This window comes from Hemitrygon akajei, chromosome 10, assembly GCF_048418815.1.
Source record: "Hemitrygon akajei chromosome 10, sHemAka1.3, whole genome shotgun sequence".
NCBI lineage: Eukaryota > Metazoa > Chordata > Chondrichthyes > Myliobatiformes > Dasyatidae > Hemitrygon > Hemitrygon akajei.
In genome coordinates this window covers 15,810,229-15,831,732 of record NC_133133.1, presented here as the reverse complement: position 1 = coordinate 15,831,732, position 21,504 = coordinate 15,810,229, and the positions used below count along the sequence as shown (strand labels likewise).

The window sequence follows — 21,504 nt, the reverse complement described above, 5'->3', positions numbered from 1 at the left end:
TCTTTGAATTCAAAGATCTTGTTCAAAATCTTTGAACAAGAGAATGGTTCAAAGATTGCCGTGCATTCTGAAGTAGTGCAAAAAGAAATGACAATGTGAAAATGATGAAATAACAGAGAGATAGAATTATTTGTTTGATAATGTGGCAGCACCGCTTAAAAGGGGATGTGAAGTAAAGGTTGTGGTGTGAAATTGCTTGAAATGAAGTAAGGAAACTTTGAAAAGGGCAGATAAAAACTACAGATATATTATCAATAAATCAAATACAGAACAATGGAAAAACTTTACTCAATAGACTCAGACATCTCCAACATGGGCACACACCTCCACCCAATCAAGGACACTTTCAAAAGGCAGAGCCTCAAGAAAGTGGCATCATTGATTAAAGACTCTCACCACATACCCTCTTCTCATTACAACTATCACAGAGGAGGAGCAGGAGCTTGAATACACACTCAAAGATTTATGGACAACTTATTCCGTTACGCCTTCTGAATGGTTCATGTTCAGAGTAGCAGCGATTGAAGTTATCCACGTCAGTTCAGGAGCCTGATTTTGGTAGGGTAATAACAGAAGAGAAATAACATGCCAAATCTATGCAGACTTCGAAGGAAGTAGAGACAGTGTCATGCCTTTTCTGTGATGATAATTATGTACTGGTCCCATTTCTGATCCTCTGAAATGAGTCACCCCTTTTTTTGCTTTCTCCCTACATACCAGAAAAATGGAGAGCAATGGGAATATGTTCCCAATGCAGGAATCTGATGGGACGAATGGCCTACTTTGCCCTGTAAGTTTCACTACAGTGTGCGTTGAAAGAAGAAAGATCAGCTTTATTTGTCACACATACATCGAAAGATTGAAATATACAGGGAAATGAGTCATTTGCAGCAAATCAAATCAGATAGGATTGTGCTGAGGAGAGCTCACAATGTGTTGTCACGTTTCTGGTGCCAACACAGCATATCCAAAATCACTAACCCTAACCTGTACATTCTTGGAATGTGGTAGGAAAACAGAATAGCCAGAGGAAACTCCCATGGTCATGGGGAGAATGTACAAGCGCCATATAGACAGCAGTAGGAATCAAACCTCGATCAGTGATTACTTGCATTGTACATTGTAAAGCCATTCCACTAACTGCTACACTAATTTTTAAAAAAATATATACTTTATCAAAAATAAAATTATGTACAATAAACCATTCAATGACTCTCAGTCCTTTACAAATGTTTCCGTTACAGTCTTTACATTCCCACACTTTTCGCCACCCATGTGGCCCTCTGTTACTTCATATTTACATATACTTGTTCAGGGGTATACACCCAGCCCCCCCCACCCCTCAACTCCCGTGGGAGAAGAACCCTAGACGGTGGTCCTTCCCCACCGGGCCCTTGCGGTGGCTGCACCAAGTTTGAGTGCGTCCCTCAGCACGTACCCCTGCAGCCGAGAATGTGCCAGTCGGCAGCATTCCCCCACGGCTGCTACACTAATGGGCCACCCACGTGACCCTTAAATTGCCTGGGTGTGCTTCAGTGAACAATGAACAAGACTACTTACGAGGAGCTCCTTCTGCCATTTCAATTGCGGTGATTCCCAAAGACCACAGGTCACTCTGCGGGAAATGAAATAACATAATGAATGGGGAGTCAAACACCTTAATTACCAGCAAAATATCAGACAAACTGAGGATTTATTACAAAGCGACTATTGCATCTCACCCTTGATTATGTAAGCAGTCCAATATGTGGACACCAAGGTGTCAGTAAAGCTTTGCTGTTTATAAAACCATAGACATAGCAGCAGAATTAGGCCATTCAGCCTATCAAGTCTGCTCTGCCATTCTATCATGGCTGATTTATTATCCCTCTCAGCCCCATTATCTTGCCTTCTCCCTTTAACCTTTGACACCTTTACTAATCAGAGCTTATCAACCTCCGCTTTAACTATACCCAGTGACTTGGCCTCCACAGCTGTCTGTGGCAATGAATTCCACAGAATCACCACCTTCTGGCTAAAGAACTTCCTCCTCATCTCAGTTCTAAAAGGACATCCTTCTATTCAGAGTCAGAGCCCTCTAATTCTAGATTCCTCCACTGAACATCCTCTCCATATCCACTCTATCCAAGCCTTTCAATATTTGATAAGTTTAATGAGACCACCCTTGTTCTTCTAAACTCTGGTGAGTACAGGCCCAGAGCCATCAAATGCTCATCAAATGTTAACCCTTTCAACCCTGGGATCATTCATATGAACTTTCTCTGAACCCTCCCCAATGCTACAACATCTTTTTAGCGTATTGTATGAAGATATAGCACGGAATAGGCCCTACTGGCATTTCAAGTCACGCCAGCCAGCAAACCCCCAATTTAATCCTAGCCCCATCATGGATCAATTTACAATGACCAATTAACCTACATCTTTGGAATGTGGGAGGAAACCGGAGCACCTGGAGGAAACCCACATGGTCACAGTGAGAACGTACAAACTCTTTTTGACCCATTCACTGTAAACTCTAGAAACTGTTGTGCATCAAAACCCTAGGAGATCAGCAGTTTTTGAAATGCTCAAACCACCCCGCCTGGCACTTAGATCATATTTCTTCCCCATTTTGATGTTTGTTCTGAACAGCGACTTGAACTTCTTCACCATGTCTGCATGTACTTATTGAGTTGCTGTCACATGGTTGCCTGGTTAGATATTTACATTATTGAGCAGGTGTACCTAATAAAGTGGCCATTAAGTGTAGAAACCACGTTCCTTTTATATAAAATCTGATTCCCTGTATTCCCACATTTCAAGGGTGCTGCCAGAGAAAGGTGTTTACATGTGACAGTCTCTTTCTCCCTCTCGCTTGCTGCTCCCAAAGGAAAGTTCCTGTGTTCTTTCAGAGGATGGTACCCGAGTTCTGGGTCTGTGGTTTGTGGATTGGACTGCAGTTTTAGACCCTCTCGAGTTCGTGTATTTATATTCTGCATTTTTGCTCATTCTTTCTTGTTGCCGTTTGCACAATTAAATTGTTTTCGCACCTAGGGAGGTGTTGATTTTTTTCTTTGAACTGGTTCCATGGCTGTCTGGAGAAGATGAATCTCCGAGTTGTGTACTGCATATATACTTCAATAATAAATGCACTTTCAGCTTTGTGACTGTTTGTCAAAATTTATGTATCGTTTTTCTTAAATTCTGTAGCATTCTTTATTTTTCCTGTAAATGCCTGCAAGAGAATGAATCGTGGTAGTATATGGTAACAGTTATGTACTTTGATTATAAATTTACTTTGAAGTATTTTTCTTGGAAGTAAATTGCATACTTCCCCGAAAGGTTGATGGAAGCAGATAAATTATTTATTTTCAAAAGTGCTTGGATATATTCTCATAATGAACTAGAGGAAAAGAAGACAAGAAATGGGGCTAATTGGATCTGCCTTTCAAAGCGTCACTGCAGGTAGGTGAGTAGAATAGCCTCCCTGTTCATTGTTTTGAAGTTTTCCTACTCTTTATTTACAGGCTATCATTCCCCAACGTCAGAGGCAGTCATGATTGCAAGTTATGATAAAAAAAAATTCGGTAACAATTTAAATAATGCAAAATTGTTGTTACTTGATTACAAGAAAATGTGTCTGTCTGCCAGACTGATTTCATCTTAAAATCAAACCACAAGGATGTAGCGGCCTAAAGACAGTTGGTAAACAAGTTTCATTCTTACACCTAACTTCCTAACGTTCAAGATGCCGTTAATTTGTGGTAGCTCTTGAGTATCAAAATAACTTGCCGTCAAAATACTGAAAAAGAATACATATATTGGTAATACACTGTACAGTGTGTGCTAGATGGGGGAAAAGAACAGAAGTAATGTTTCAGACTAATGAGCTTTCATTGGGTCCACATGAACATAAGACATAGGAGCAGAATTAGGTCTATCAGCCCGTTGTGCCTGCTCCATCATTCGATCATGGCTGATTTATTTTCCCTCTCAACCCCATTCTCCTGGATTTTCCCCGTAACCTTTGGCACCCCTACTAACCAAGTGCCTGCCAATCTCTGCTTTAAATGTCTAGATATCCACAGCCATCTGTGGCAATGAACTCCACAGATTCACCACCCTTTGAATAAAGAAATTTCTCTTTGTTTCTGTTCTTCTTCTGAGGCTGTGCCCTCTGGTCCTAGACTCTCCATCTATAGGAAACATCATCTCTACATCCACTCTATCAAGGGCTTTCAATATTTGGGATGTTTCACTGAGATTCTTGGTTCTGAGCAAATAGAACAGAATGATTGTGTTTGTTGCAGTGATTGTGTCAGAGAATTCTGAAAGGTAATTTATTGAGAGTGGCAGGACCAAGTAACAAAATGCCTCGTATGCACTATACTATGTACTGGAAGTACACAAGGGTAAAGTGTAAACATTCTCAGAACCATAGAACATTACAGCACAGAAACAGGGTCCTTCTTTTGGCCCTTCTTGGCTATGCCGAACCATTTTTCTGCCTAGTCCCACTGACCTGCACCTGGACCATATCCCTCCATACACCTCTCATCCATGTACCTGTCCAAGTTTTTAAAAGTGAGCCCGCATTTACCACTTCATCTGGCAGCTCATTCCACACTCCCACCACTCTCTGTGTGAAGAAGCCCCCACTAATGTTCCCTATAAACTTTTCCCCCTTCACACTTAACCCATGTCCTCTGGTTTTTTTCTCCCCTAGCCTCAGTGCTTGCATTCACTCTATCCATACCCATCATAATTTTATATACCTCTATCGTCTCCCCTCATTCTTCTATGCTCCAAGGAATGGAGTCCTAACCTATTCAACCTTTCTCTGTAACTCAGTTTCTCAAGTCCCGGCAACATCCTTGTAAACCTTCTCTGCACTCTTTCAACCTTATTAATATCCCTCCTGTAATTCGGTGACCAAAACTGCACACAATACTCCAAATGTGGCTTCACCAATGCCTTATACAACCTCACCACAACATTCCAACTCTTATACTCAATACTTTGATTTATAAAGGCCAATGTACCAAAAGCTCTCTTTACAACCCTATCTACCTGTGAAGCCACTTTTAGGGAATGTTTTATTTTATTCTACTGCACTCCTCAGTGACCTACCATTTACTATGTATGTTCTACCTTGGTTTGTCCTTCCAAAGTGAAATACCTCACACTTGTCTGTATTAAACTCCATCTGCCATTTTTCAGCCCATTTTTCCAGCTGGTCCAAATCCCCCTGCAAGCTTTGAAAACCTTCCTCACTGTCCACTACACCTCCAACTTTGTATCATCAGCAAATTTGCTGATCCAATTTGCCACATTATCATCCAGATCATTGATATAGATGACAAATAACAATGGACCCAGCAATGATCCCTGTGGCACACCACTAGTCACAGGCCTCCACTCAGAGTAGCAATCCTCCACTACCACTCTCTGACTTCTCCCTTTGAGCCAATGTCTAATCCAATTTACTACCTCACCATGTATACCTAGTGACTGAATCTTCCTAACTAACCTCCCATGCGGGACCTTGTCAAAGACCTTACTGAAGTCCAGGTATACAACATCCACTGCCTTCCCTTCATCCACTTTCCTTGTATCCTCCTTGAAGAACTCTAATAGATTTGCTAAACATGACCTACCATGCACAAAGCCGTGTTGACTCTCCGTAATAAGTCCCTGTCTATCCAAGTACTTGTAGATCCTATCTCTTAGTACTCCTTCCAATAATTTACCTACTACCGATGTCAAACTTCCCGGCCTATAATTTCCCGGATTACTTTTAGAGCCTTTTTTAAGATTCTCAAATTTTGAAAACTAAACTGTACTTTCAATATTCAAAGTCACCTTATACTATTCATTTTATTGTGGGTATTCACAGTAAATGCAAAGAAACACAATAGAATCAATGAGACATTGCACTCAACAAAGTGGACACATAACAAGATGGGCATACAACCAACGTGCAAAAGACAACAAACTGTGCAAATACAGAAAGGAAAAAATAAACAATGAATATCAAGAACGTGTGATGAAAGGTCCTTGAAAATAAGTCCATAGGTTGTGGGATCTGTTCAGTGTTGGGGTCAGTGACGTTGAGTGAAGTTATCCCCTCTGGTTTAAGATGATGGTTGAAGGACAATAACTGTTCCTGAACCTGGTAGTGCAGGGCCCCGAGACTCCTGTACCTCCTTTCTGATGGCAGCAGTGAGAAGAGAGCATATCACGGGTGTTGGGATGTCCTTCATGAAGGATATGCTTTACTGCAACAGCAGTCCTTGTAGATGTGTTTAATGGAGGGAAAGGTTTAATGGCCTTAATGTGCAGTATCCACTGCTTTATGTAGGCTGTGATGCAACCAGTCAGCAGATAATAATATAAGAAAAAATGAGCATGTTTCAGCACTACATGAGGGGCCGTTCAGGGCTAAAATGGTACAACGGATTGTGAATCTTTGGGATTATCTCTGTCTTCTTCGGCAATCTCTCAGAGTGAAGGGTGTGGTGTATATAATATTTCAGTAATCTTTGAGTAATTTTGTAAATACCTGTATATTGTTTGATTGAGCATTCTTTGTTTTTTTTTTCACATAATTCATTATAGATGATAGAACCATAGAACGCTACAGCACAGTACAGGCCCTTCAGCCCTCTATGTTGTGCCAACCCATATAATCCTTAAAAAAAGTACTAAACCCACACTGCCCCATAACCCTCTATTTTTCTTTCATCTATGTGCCTGTCCAAGAGGCTCTTAAATACCCCTAATGTTTTAGCCTCCACCACCATCCCTGGCAAGTCATTCCAGGCACTCACAACCCTCTGTGTAAAAAACTTACCCCTGATGTCTCCCCTAAACTTCCCTCCCTTAATTTTGTACATATGCCCTCTGGTGTTTGCTATTGATGCCCTGGGAAACAGGTACTGACTATCCACCCTATCTATGCCTCTCATAATCTTGTAGACCTCTATCAGATCCCCTCTCATTCTTGTACGTATGTAAGAACTCCAAGAATGGCATACGTAAGAATCAGAATCAGGCTTATCACCGACAAGTGTCACGAAATTACATAATATAGAAGAAAATAAAATAACAATAATAATAAATAAGTAAATCAATCATAGTAAAAGTATATTGAATAGATAAAAATTGTGCAAAAAACCCCAGAAATAATATATATTAAAAAAGTGAGGTAGTCTTCACAGGTTCAATGTCCATTTAGGGATTGGATGGCAGAGGGGAAGAAGCTGTTCCTGAATCGCTGAGTGTGTGCCTTCAGGCTTCTGTACCTCCTACCTGATGGTAACAGTGAGAATAGGGCATGCCCTGGGTGCTGGAGGTCCTTAATAATGGACGCTGCCTTTCTGAGCCACCGCTCCTTGAAGATGTCCTGCGTACTTTGTAGGCTAGCACCCAAGATGGAGCCCACTAAATTTACGGCTCTCTGCAGCTTCTTTCAGTCCTGTGCAGTAACACCCCACAACCCCATCCCAGACAGTGATACAACCTGTCAGAATGCTCTCCATGGTACATCTATGGAAGTTTTTGAGTGTTATTTTGTTGACATATCAAATCTCTTTAAACTCCTCATGAAGTATAGTCGCTGTCTTGCCTTCTTTATAACTGCATCAATATGTTGGGACCAGGTTGGGTCCTCAGAGATCTTGACACCCAGGAACTTGAAGCTGCTCACTCTCTCCACTTCTGATCCCTCTATGAGGGTTGGTATGTGTTCCTTCATCTTACCCTTCCTGAAGTCCACAACCAGCTCTTTCGTCTTATTGACGTTGAGTGCCAGGTTGTTGCTGCGGCACCATTCCACTAGTTGGCATATCTCACTCCTGTACACGTTCTCGTCTACCAACAGCGGTTGTATCATCAGCAAATTTATAGATGGTATTTCAGCTATGCCTAGCCACACAGTCATGTGTATATAGACAGTAGAGCAGTGGGTTAAGCACACACCCCTGAGGTACACCAGTGTTGATCGTCAGCGAGGAGGATACGTTATCACCAATCCGCACCGATTGTGGATTTCTGGATAGAAAGTCAAGGATCCAATTGCAGAAGGAAGTACAGAGGCCCAGGTTCTGCAACTTCTCAATCAGGATTGTGGGAATGATGGTGTTAAATGCTGAGCTATAGTTGATGAAGAGCATCCTGGCATGGGTGTTTGTGTTGTCCAGGTGATCTAAGCCATGTGAAGAGCCATTGAGTTTGCATCTATTGTGGCGATAGGCAAATTGCAATGGGCCCAGGTCCTTGCTGAGGCAGGAGTTCAGTCTAGTTATGAACAACCTCTCAAAGCATTTCATCACTGTCGATGTGAGTGCTACCAGGCGATAGTCATTAAGGCAGCTCATATTATTCTTCCTAGCCAGTGGTATAATTGCTGCATTTTAGAAGCAAGTGAGAACTTCCACCCATGGCAGTGAGGGGTTGAAAATGTCCTCGAATACTCCCGTTAGTTGGTTGACACAGGTTTCCAGAGCCTTACCAGGTTTAATCGGGACCATCCACCATGCGAGGGTTCACTCTCTTTAAAGACAGCCTAACGTCGGCCTCTGAGACAGAGATCACAGGGTCACCAGGATCTTCACAGCTGTAGTTATATTCTCCCTTTCAAAGCGGGATAGAAAGCATTGAGTTCATTTGGTAATGAAGCATCGTTTCCATTCGTGCTATTGGATCTCGCTTTGTAGGAAGCGAACTTTAGTCACTACGGCACCATGGCATATATAAGTGATGATTGCCTCACTAAAAGTAAATCTAACTACACCAGATCCCCAGGCTCATGTTTTTATTCTTTGATTGGTTTCTGGAGCTACAAAATATAACATAGGGTGAGTTGTTTCTGCTCTGCTTCTCTGGGTCCCGAGGTAGCTGATGAGAGCAGGGTATGAACTGAAAGTTCAGGGTAATTTTATTATCAAAATGTATGCATTGTATACAGCTTGAGATTTGTCTTCTTACAGGCAGCCACAGAACAAAGAAACATAATCAAACTCATTCAAAGAAAAAGCCCTAACAATGGAAAATAAGAACAGTTGTGCAAACAATTAAAAATAAACCAATATCATTAATCATGGGGTCCGCAAAAGCGAATCTTCAGTGTTGTGCTGATGGCCGCAAGCCAAAGCTGTAGAGTTAGTTCAGCACTGAAGTGCCCTGATGAAATCATACAAATAATCAAAAAAAAAGTAAATGAAAAACATAAGGAACATGAACTGCAGAGTCCACAAAGTGAATCCACAACTGCGGAGCATGTTCAACACTGAGGCAAGCCCGTCCAGATGTCTGATGGTTGCCAGGCAGCAACTGTTCCTGAACCTAACGGCATAAGACTCAAGGCTCCCGTAGCTTCTGGCCGCCGGCAACAGCGAGCGAGTCCGGTCAAACACACTGAACACATATCAGTTTTCCACTCTGGTCATCAACAATTTTTATCTTGCTTGCCGCTTTCATTGGCTCCAGGAAATCCAACGACAGGTTTATATCCCGTCATTATGAATCGACATAGAATCTCATCCACACAGAGTCCCCCAGGAGACTGCAGAGGCACCAAGTTGTTCAGACAGCCCAGAGCTACATTCTTAAAAGAGAAATTACAGGCTGCAGTCAATCGCATTTCAGAAGAAGGAGTAGAAGTATATTTAGAAGAAGAGTATCTAGTAGTTTTGTAAGCTGTCTGCAAGATGTTGCTATCAGTCACTAGTGCCATATTGCTGGAACTGTGGCTCTGGTTTTAAGATGCATGTAACCCACCTTTTTGAAGTTTGGTCCTGGTGTTCTCTGTAAGGAGACTACGTCCTCCCTGTGGAATGCGTGGGTTTCCTTCAAGTGCTCCAGTTTCCACCCATGGTCTACGGACGTACCGGGTAGTTTAATTGGTCATTGTAAATTGTCCTGTGATTAGGTTAGCATTAAACCGGGGTTGTCGGGGGTTGTTGGTGATGCAGCTCAAAGGACTGGAAGGCCCTATTCCGCGCTGTATTTCTAAGTAAATAAGAAAATAATAAGTAAAGTTGCTTAAGCAACACACTCAAAATGCTGGTGGAACACAGCAGGTCAGGCAGCATCTATAGGAAGAAGTACAATTGACGTTTCAGGCCGAGACCCTTCGTCAGGCCTAAATGAAAGAAGAGATAGTAAGAGATTTGAAAGTGGGAGAGGAAGGGGGAGATCCAAAATGATAGGAGAAGACAGGAGGGGGAGGGATGAAGCTAAGAGCTGGAAAGTTGGTTGGCAAAATTGCTTGCACTCATAACAATATCTACAGTTCATACAAGTAGTTGACTAATAACCTCCTGTGATGAAGTCATGGTTTTGCCTGACAAAATGTTACATATTTATGATTTTCATCCTATTGGATATTCTCCATTATGAAGTGACTTCTTTTTGCACCCAACACCTTGCACCAACACAGCACTGAGATGGGTTTATGATTTAAAATGGATACCCTGCCTATAATGTTGAGGAAGAGCTTGTCATGTGTGGCATCTAGAAATACCATTTGACCTACTGCAGTTTCCCCCTCTTCAATGGAAGCTGCAGAATAAAGAGCTGTTCCTAAAATATGTTAATCAGTTAGTCAAAAGTCATTCGAGGATCAGGGAAAGTGTGCAATGGAAGAAAAATATCCCATTTTTCATGTTCTTTTTTTCTACAGAATTATCCATTGTAATGATTGTAAATGGAACAGGCACAATTTCCATTTAAGAAAGGCCATCTATTCACTGGAAGACCACCATTACCTGAATGTAAATTTCCCAATCCAAAACCATTTCACAGTTTAGCATCAATTTTAATAGAATTGCACCAGAAAAATTGTAAATTCTGGAAGAAATATGTAGGTGAACAGCCCACAATAATATATTTTGGGGCCAGTCATAACCAAGCTTTTCCTGAAATCATTTTTTTCTCCTAGATTTAATCAAAGAGTTCATCTATGAACCTCAATCTATTCTCTTTATGACAGTGTATAAAATCAGATTTTGCTCTAACGCAATTATCCCATGAAGTATCCATATTTTAGCTTGTGCTTCTCTCATCAGAGATACCTTTGTCAGTCTCTGAATGTCCATCTGCATCGCAGATGAATTCCATTTTATTATTTATCTTCCTGAAGTAGAGTTTTGTGAATCTGAGGCTGTTAACTTGATCAACAAAGCACAAAATTCTCTTCTCAGAATTGCCAAGTTATGACGGCAGTAACTATCTTCACATACAGCATTATTCTGTCAGCCTCTTGCACACAAAAGTCCCAGGGTAATATTCTGAAGATAAGAATGCTCTGGTCAATACTTATCTCTCATGATAAAAGAAAACAGATTATCTGGTCTTTATCACATTACTGTTGTGGAGTTTGCTGTGTGAATTGCCTGTCACATTACAATAGTGGCAAAATGTCAAAGAATAATTAATCGACTTCATGGGACATCTGAGGTTTTAAAGGCACCATGTAAACACACAATCTTACTTCGTTTGTCCTTATTGCCCCAGTGTTGAGGTTACAGTGACACAGCTCGTTAGAGCTGCTGCAAAACAGTCCTAGAAACCAGACTTTGATCCTTCTAGCTGATGCTGCATATGCAGAGGTTGTACATCCGCTCTCTGTGAGAATGTGGCTTTCTCTTAGGTGCTCAGATCTCCACCCACATGCTAAAGATGAACAGGTCGGTAGGTTAATTTGGGTGACTTTATAGCAGGGAATAAAATCAACCCAACATAGTTGAGGTAAATGCTGCTCTTTGAGATATTTATAAATAGCTTGGGCAAGGAAATGCAAAGATGGGTTGGTAAGTTTGCAGATGGCACAAAGGTTAGTGGCGCTGTGGATAACTTGGAAGGTAGTCATGGGTTACAAGAAGACACAGAGGCATAAAAAAGTACGGTACAGAAACAGGCCACTTGGCCCATCTAGTCTGTGCCAAACCATTTAAACTGCCTACTCCCACATTGATAGGATGCAGAGCTGGGCATTTGAAGTCATTCCAGTGAAGTGTGAAGTGATACATTTTGGAATGTCGAACTTGGAGTGACACCCTTTGAAATGTCAGACTTGAAGGCAGAAACAGAAGGATCTTGAGATTCACCAGTCCGTAGGTCTGTTAAAGTTGCCGCACAGGTTAAGGAGGCGTGTGGTGTGTTGGCCTTCGTTAGTCAGGTGAATGAGTTCAAGAGCCATGAGGTAATGCTGCAGCTCTATAAAGCCCTGGTTAGACCCAACTTTGAGTATTGTGTTCAGTTCTGGTCGCCTCGTTAACGGAAAGGTGTGGAAGCTTTACAGCGGGTCTTGGAGCAGAGAGTCTGTCTCATGAGGAAAGGTTGAGCAAGCTGGGGCAAAAGAGGATTAGTGGTGACCTGATAGAGATGTATAAGATAAGAAGAATGGTTAGAGTAGACAGGTTGGACATGGCTAATATGAGAGAACATAAGTTAAAGGTGATTGGCAAAGAGCATGGGGAGGATTCTATTTGATTATTGAGATACAGCTTGGAAATGACGATTCCAGCCCTTTGAGCCTCACTGCTCAGCAACACCCCATTTTAAACCTAGCCTAATCATGGGACAATTTACAATGACCAATCAACTTATTAACAGGTAAGTCTTTGGACTGCGGGGGGAAACACACATTCCACATACAGAGTCCTCACAGATAACATCAGAATTGAACTCTGAACTCTGACGCCCCAAGCTGTAATAGTATTACGCTAACTGCTACACCACCCATCCATGGGGTGTCAGTAGTAGTTTTTTTTACACAGAGAGTGGTGGGTATGTGGAATGCACTGCCAGGGTTGCTAGTTCAGGCAGATGCAATAGAGATATAAGAGATGCATGGATGAAAGAAAAATTGAGGGCTATGTGGAAGGCAAGTGATAGATTAATTTTGTAGAAGATTGAGGGCTCAGCACAACATCATGGACTGAAGTGCTTGTACTGTTCCATGTTCTTTGTTCTAACTGCATATCTTCTTTTTGCCCTGGAAAAGGGAATCTAAATCTCAGGAGCATATAGGTTTAAGGAGAGAGGAGGAAGCATTAGGAGGTGTTCTCTGAGGCAACTTCTTTATGCAGTGGGTGGTGCATACCATAAATGAGCTGCCAGAGGAGGTAGTTGCGGCAGAGGTACAATAACAACACTTAAAAGACGTTTGGACTTCAAAACGCTTCCTATCCTTGGATGGGAAAGATTTAGATCGAGTTTAGATGGAAATATTTGTGGGCATGTTTGAGTAGGCTATATTTCCATGGTCAGTAACTCAATGATTCCATCACTGTAAGTTGTTTGCAGTGTGGAGGGGAGTGGTAGAATCTAAGGGGATTGGATTGAAATGGGTAAAGATTAAAATATCACAAACACGAGGAAATCTGCAGATGCTGGAAGTTCAAGCAAAACACACACAAAATGCTGGTGGAATGCAGCAGGCCAGGCAGCATCTATAGGAAGAAGCACTGTTGATGTTTCGGGCCGAGACCCTTCGTTCGGTTTTTGTGTGTTGCAAAGATTAAAATATACTAGTTTAGGTTTGGTGTAAATGGGAGGTGGATGGTCAGCATGGACTCCATGGCTGAAGGGCCTGTTACCATGTTGCAGAATTACCAATATGACTTATTACAACAATGTCAATAAGACTAAGGTTGTAGACTTCAGGAAAGGGAAACCAGAGGTCCATGAGACAGTAATCATTGGAGGATCAGAGGTGGAGAGGGTCAGTAACTTTAAATTCCTGTGTGTCACTATCTCAGCGGACCTGTCCTGGACCCATCATATAAATATAATTGTGAAGAAAGCATGTCAGGACCTCTACTTCCTCAGGAGTCTGCGGAGATTCAGCATGCCATCAAAATCCTCGGCAAACTTCCGTAGATGGAAAGTGTGCTGACTGGCTGCATTATGGCCTGGTACGGAAACACCAATGCCTTTGAGTGGAACATCCTACCTAAGGTAGCAGACTCAGCCCAGGACATCACAGGTAAACCCTGCCAACCATTGAGTACATCTACATAAAACATTGCCGTAGAAAAGCAGCATCCGTCATCAAAAATCATCATCACCCAGGCCAGGCTCTATTAAGAATAAGGGGTAGGCCATTTAGAACAGAGATGCAGAAAAACTTTTTCACCCAGAGAGTGGTGGATATGTGGAATGCTCTGCCCCAGAAGGCAGTGGAGGCCAAGTCTCTGGATGCATTCAAGAGAGAGTTAGATAGAGCTCTTATAGATAGCGGGGTCAAGGGATATGGGGAGAGGGCAGCAACGGGGTACTGATTGTGTATGATCAGCCATGATCACAGTGAATGGCGGTGCTGGCTAGAAGGGCCGAATGACCTACTCCCACACCTACTGTCTATTGTCTATTCTCGCTGCTGTCATCAGGTAGGTACAGGTGTCTCAGACTCACACCACCAGGTTTAAGAACAGTTACTACCCCTCAACCATCAGGCTCTTAAACAAAGGGGGATAACTACACTCATTTAAAGACTCTTTTATATTGTTATTTTATGCTTGCTATTTATTGCCATTTATTAAGATCTGCATTTGCACAGTTTATTGATACTGAATGCAGTTGCTGTTCTATAAATTTGCTAAGTACGTCCACATAAAAACAATTTCAGGGTTGTATGTGATGACGTGTATGTACTCTGATAATAAATTTTATCTGAACTCTGAACTTTGACATTACTGCTGTTCCATTCATTGGCTTCTGGAACTTTAAATCCTTGACTGTTGTCTACGTTTGGATTGCACTCCCTTTAGCTGTGCTTTTGTGGAGGGATGATACCCTAGCAGCTAGTGTAATGCTTTGCAATGCAAGTGACCATGGGCCATTCTCCACCACTGTTTGTAAGGAGTTTGTGTGTTCTCCCTGTGACCGTGTAGGTTTCCTCCAGGTGCTCTGGTTTCATCCCACATTCCAAAGACATGCTAGTTAGCAGGTTAATTAGTCACATGGGTGTAAACGGGCGATGCAGATTCATTGGACCGGATGGGCTTGTAATCATGCAGTAACTCTAAATAGATAAATAATCAGTAATTTATTTGCATGTGACCTCTGTTAATAAGACTCGTTTTGGGTGTTTTGGAAAGTGGAATGGAAACTACGGTAATCTATGGTGCTCTGGGCTGGGAGCAGGGGAGTGGGGAGGGAGGCTGCCAGAAGGCCATACATATTCAGCAGTCAACAGCAGCATTCCCCACATTCCCAACAATTGTTCCAGCTGGCAGCAGAACCTGGCCATCCATTTTCTATTGTTCCCAGAATCAGTGATCAGATCAGGAGCATTTCGACAGGAACTGAGAGTGTCTGACTTTATACTGGGTTAGCTGTTGAGATATTGCTGGAAGTGGCAGAAATGTTTCTTCTATGGAAGTTTATCCTTGGGCAATGGGCATTGCTGGCAAACTGGACTTCCTGAGGAAGTAGTGAAGAGCTTACCCCTTGGGTAAGTACTGAATGGCAGCTGACCAGTTCAGCCTTGGTTATATGAAAGTAGACTGGTAGGAGGCCTGAAAGATTGACTATTTATTCATTTCCATGGACACCACTTGACCTGTTGATTCCGCCAGCATTTTGGGATTGTTGCTCTTTCCAAAGAGAAGTGTCTGAGTTTCTTTACTACAGTCATCTGATATGAGTGGATACAATGCTAATACTAGGGGCACTTTTTAGGGTAATTGGAAGAAAGTATAGAGGGGACATCAGGTTTAAGTTTTTTTTACACAGAGACCGGTGGGTGCGTAGAACACACTGCCAGAGATGATGGTAGAGGAAAATACATTTGGGACGTTTAAAAAACACTCAGATAAGCACATGGATAATAGAAAAATGCAGTGTTGTGTAAGAGGGAATAGTTTGATTGATCTCAAGAGTAGGTTATAAAGTTGTCACAACATCATAGGCTGAAGGGCTTGTATTGTGCTGTCATTTTCTATGTTCTATGTCTTGACTGTTTGGTGCTCACATTTACTGATACCAGCAGTTTGTTTTTGGACTTCTCATTGAATATAAACTAAACATGCATTTTCCAGCTAAGGTAGTGTGATGGTACCTCTCTCCAGGGCCCCTTCTCCTTCCCTTTCTCCCATAGTCTACTCTCCTCTCCAATCAGATTCCTTCTTCTTCAGCACATCACCTTTTCCACCTATCACCTCTCAGCTTCTCACTTCATACCCTCTTAGCCACCTATGCAGCTTCCCCCTCACCTGGCTTCACCTATTACCTGCCAGCTTGTACTCGTCTCCTCCTCCCACCTTCTTGTTCTGGCTTCTTCACCCTTTATTTCCGGTCCCGATGAAGGGCCTCAGTCTAAAACATTGACTGTTTATCCCTCTCCATTGATGCTGCCTGACTTGCTGAGTTCCTTTGGCATTTGTGCGTGTTGCAGTCTCTTGTGTTCTCTTATGAATTTGCAATATTTTTTATTTACTAAGTCTAAAATGTTTTTTAAGTTCCTGCATTTCCCCTTTTCACTGAATAATAAAGTACCTTGGCCAAAAACAGTCTGATCACTTAATCACTGTTTATTTATGCAAACAAATGAGAGAAAAAACAGTATCAACAGAGGATGTGGTATCGACGGGAAGTGTAACTCCCAAGCCAGCAATGGAGGCTCGATTCTAGACTGCAGCTTTGCCGTTTGATGCTAACATTAAACAAAGTGGTAGGGAACACAGAGGTGCTGGTGACAGATTCATCGCCAATCCCTTTTCCAAGGATTGAACATACACAGAGAAAGGCCTCGAATAACATAGAACACTGCAACACAGTACAGACCCTTCAGCCCCAGATTGTTGTGCCTTTTAACCTACTCTAAGATCAACCTAACCCTTTCCTCCAACATTTTTCTATCAACGGTGTACCTATATAAGAGCTTCTTAAAAATTCATAATATATCTGCCTCTCCCACCATCCTTACCAGTGCCTTCCATGCACTCACCACTCTCTGTAAAAAGCTTATCTCTGACATCCCCATTATACTTTCCTCCAATCACCCTAAAGTTATGCCTCCTCGCTACAGCCATTTCCACTTCGCAAAAAACGTCGCTGGCTGTCTACTGGATGTATGCTTCTTATCATCTTGTATACCTCCACCAAGCCCTCCTCCACTCCAAAGAGAAAGGCTCTAACTTGTTCACCCTATCCTCAGAAGAGGTGCTGTGTAATCCAGGCAGCAGCCTGGTAAATCTCCTCTGCACCCTCTCTAAAGCTTCCACATCCTTCCTATAATACAGTCAAAAAGAAGTACAGCACTGAAACTGGCCCTTCAGCCCATTTAGTGCATGCTGAAACTGTTTGAACTACCTACTCTCATCAGCTGGGACCTTAGCCCTCCATATCCCTACTGTCTATATACTTAACAAAACTCACATGCACCACTTGTACTGGCAGCTCTTTCCACACTCTCACCACCCTCTGAGTGAAGACGTTTCCTCTCATATTCCGTTTAAACTTCTCACCTTTCACTCTTAACCCATGACCTCTGGTTGTAGTCCCACTCAACCTCAGTGGAAAAAGCCTGTTTGCATTTATTCTATCTGTACCTCTCATAATTTTGTATATCTTTACCAAACTCCTCTCGGTTTTCTATGTTCTAAAGAATAAAGTCCAAACCTATTCACTCTTTCCATATAACTCAAGTCCTTCAGATCTGACAATAGCCTTGTAAATTTTCTCTGTACTCTTTCAGCCTTGTTTACATCTTTCTTGTAGGTAGGTGACCAAAACTGCAAACAATACTCCAAATTAGGCTGCGCCAATACAGGTAGACTCCGAGTTACGAACATCCGATTTACCGACAACTCGTACTTACAAACCGAGGAAGAAGAACGCTGTCCGCTATTTTAAGTCAGATCGCGACACCATCTGCCATTTTAAGTCATTGCCGTTGACACTGTGTTGAGTGTTTAACTTTGTAATTGGCTTAAATTTTTCTTAGTAAGATTCACCCCGACCAAACCCCCCCCCATTCTGGTCGGCTAGTGGCACAGTGAGATCAGCTCTGGGCTGGAGAACGGAGGTTCCCGAGTTCGATCTAGTGACAGACCACTCCCGTGCTGGGTTGATGTCGATCCAGTGACTCCTGTACCATCCGTGCTGGGTTGATGTCGATCCAGTGACTCCCGTACTATCTGTGCCGGGTTGATGTCGATCCAGTGACTCCTGTACCATCCGTGCCAGGTTGATGTCGAGCTCGCAACTCGACCTCGTAAAAAAAAACACTGCCACCTCCAGTTTAAATTCCCACGTAGAATATTGTGGAGGATCAAATACCCAAACCCAGCACAGCCCCCACTTGTTCCACTTAGCCTGTCTCAGTGCGATGGTCCTTAGGACCCAGCAGATCTCGAGAGCCGTCAGAGCTCGGGACCTGCCACCTGCAGTGTTTCTGTTCCATTGACGGGAAGCGATCGCAATTGAAAATAAAGTGGAAATAATAAAGCGTTTGGAAAAAGGTGAAACACCATCGGTCATTGGAAAAGTGTTAGGCTACAGTCGGTCAACGAACAGAACAATTTTAAAGGATAAAGTGAGAATAATGGAGCATGTGAAAGGCCCTGCCCTGATGAAAGCTACAATTATTACTAAGCAACGCAGTGGCTTAATTATTGGAATACATACGTTTCTTAAGTGTTTTATATGCATAGAAAGGTAAAATATATACTGTATACTAAGACAAACGTTTGACTAACTGACGCTAAATAATACCGGATGTACTTCTTCCGACTTATGTACAAATCCAACTTAAAAGACAGACTCAGGAACGGAACTCATACGTAACCCGGGGACTGCCTTTATCTTATACAACTTCAACATAACATGCCATCTCCTGTGCTCAATACTTTGATTGATGAAAACCAATGTGCCAAAAGCTGCCTTTATGGCCCTATCTCCCTGTGATGCCACTTTCAACGAGTTACGTACCTTATTCCCTTTGTTCTACCATGCATCCTCAGTCCCCTGCTATTCACTGCGTGCGACCTACCCTGGTTGGTCCCACTGAAGTGCAACACCTCACTCTTGGCTGCATTAAGTTCCATCTACAATTTTTCAGCCACTTTTCCAGCCCACGCAGATCCCTCTGCAATCTATGATAAACTTCCTCAGGTCCACTAATGAGACGATTCACGTAAGGAATGGTCTTTTTAAAAAATTTTTATTTAGAAATAAAGTGTGAAACAGACCATCCATCCTGGCCCAACAACCCGCCCAGCAACCAACCTATTTAACCTAGCCTACTCACGGGACAATTTACATTGACCAATTAACCTACTAAATGTGGGAGGGAACTAGAGCACCAGGTGGAAACCCATGTGGTTCATGGGGAGAACATACAAACTTCTTACAGACAGCATAGGAATTGCATTCCAAACTCCAACGCCCTGAGCTGTAATAGTGTTGCGTTAACTGCTATGCTACTGCGGTATCCACCCTTTTATGACACTTGGATATCTTGGTGGTGGTAGAGGCTGATACAGAGGAGACATTTAAAAGACTCTTAGACTGGCACATTGACATAAAAATAAATGGAAGGTATGTGGGCTGTATAAGAGGGAAACATTAGATTAATCTTGTGGTAGGTTTATATGGGTAGGCACAGCATTGTGGGCTGAAGGGCCATACTGTTCTATGCTCTATATTCCACTCTAGCTCCCTTTTGAAGATTTAGATCCACAGAGTTACACAGCATAGAAACAGGCTCTTTCAAGCCGAGTTATCAATACTGCCCAACTATCTACCTGAGCTTGTCCTGTTTTTCAGCTGTCATCATTAGATCGCATCTGGAATTTCCAATTGGTGAACGATTTCCCTCCACGCCGCACTGACATATTGGGAAATCATGTACGTGGCAAGTTACAGCCTTTGCCCTCTGCTGGGTGAGTTTAAAGAGATCACCATCTCTTGCGGTGGATGACCAGGACGTCTAAGTGCCTTGTCGTGCTCTTAGCTCTCCACAACGCCTGCTGGCCTGCCTTCTTGATCATTGGACCATTAATCGGTCTCTTCTGCTCAATCTGCCATGGCCAGACTTCACACGCTGGGATAGGCAGATCTCCTACCTCACCGAGGGTCGAAGACCCGTCGGCTACCCTCACCTGGTTTGGCCCGTCTGCCGAGACGGTTTACCGAGGTGTGGCCGCTACGCGTGCTGCAGCTACTTGGAGCCACAGGTGAGAGCTGAGCGCCAGGTGTAGCAGACTGAAGTGGAAGTATTTGATGGTATTCATCAGAGCTGCTCACACGAGTTGTCTTCTTGGTGGCGCCCCAGAAGCAGAATTGTCAGCTCCATCATGGGCATTAGCCTCTGTAGTATGCAGGACATCATTAAGGAACGATGCTGCAGAAAGTTGGTGTCCATCATTAAGAACCCTCATCACCCAAGGCATGCCCTCTTCTCACTGTTACCATTGGGAAGGAGGTACAAAAGCCTGAAGGGCCACACTCAGTGATTCAGGAACAGCTTTTTCCCCTCTGTCATCTGATTTTTGAATGGACATTGAACCCATGAACCTCACTACTTTTTTCATTTCCATTTGTTTGCACTAATTTAATTTAACTAATTTATTTAATAAATATATCCACTGTGATTCACAGTTTTTTCTCTGGTATTATGTACTGCTGCTGCTGCAAAGTTAACAAGTTTTATGACATATAGCAGTGATATCAAAACCTGATTCTGATTCTCCGCATTTAGCCATTACCCTTCTAAATCTTCTTTAAATCCAAGAACCCATCCAAGTGTCTTTTAAACATCGTATTTGCACCATTCCTACCACTTCTGCCAGCAGCTCGTTCCATCAGCCCACCATCCTCTATGAGAAAAACTTTAAACCTTTTGCCGCTCTCCTTAAACCTATGACGTTTAGTTTTGGACTCCCCTACCCTGGAAGAAAGACCGTGACCATCCACCTTGTTGATGATATTTTCACAGCAGTAATGATGCTTCCTTCAGCCTCGTTGGCTGTGTCTTCCAGATCATGGCTGGTGGTACCAGTCTCCCAGCTCATCTGCTTTCACAGCACCACTGCATTTGATCCGGATACGTTTACCCTAGCGGTAATTTGTAAGGTGCCCTCGCGCTTTGCTTACTCTGTAATCGTACGTGGAATCCGCATTTTCGTCACATGCGATCACTTCTGGTGCCATCCAGTAAGGTGTCCCAATGAAAGTATTCCGTTTCTCCATGGTTCTGTCCAACTGTGCACTGACTCCAAAATCAACTGCAGAGAGACCATTAGACAGTCAGAGGGCATTGCCTTAAAATCTCATCTCTCTCACAGACACACAGACACACAGACACACACACACACACACACACACACACACACACACACACACACACACACACACACACACACACACACACACACACACACACATCCTGTTTTTCTTAAAGGTTATAGGGTCTAATTGGGTAAGAGAAATGAAAACATGGAGTATTCACACAATCATTCTAAGATGAAGGATGAACAACAAGCTTGGTACATGGATACAATGGGCAGGATG

The 21,504-nt window shown here is 42.7% G+C and overlaps 1 protein-coding gene across 2 annotated transcripts in view; it reads right to left on the bottom strand.

Annotated features, from left to right (window-relative positions):
- Positions 1–21,504, bottom strand: part of LOC140734170 (mitogen-activated protein kinase kinase kinase kinase 4) — a 321,905-nt gene that overhangs the window by 168,075 nt on the left and 132,326 nt on the right. For both annotated transcript variants that reach the window (XM_073057807.1, XM_073057808.1), the window contains exons 7-8: positions 21,088–21,218; positions 1,561–1,615 (exon numbers count right to left, since the gene is read on the bottom strand). In XM_073057807.1, coding sequence (XP_072913908.1) covers positions 1,561–1,615; positions 21,088–21,218 — 186 coding nt within the window. The remainder of the gene's footprint in view (positions 1–1,560; positions 1,616–21,087; positions 21,219–21,504) is intronic.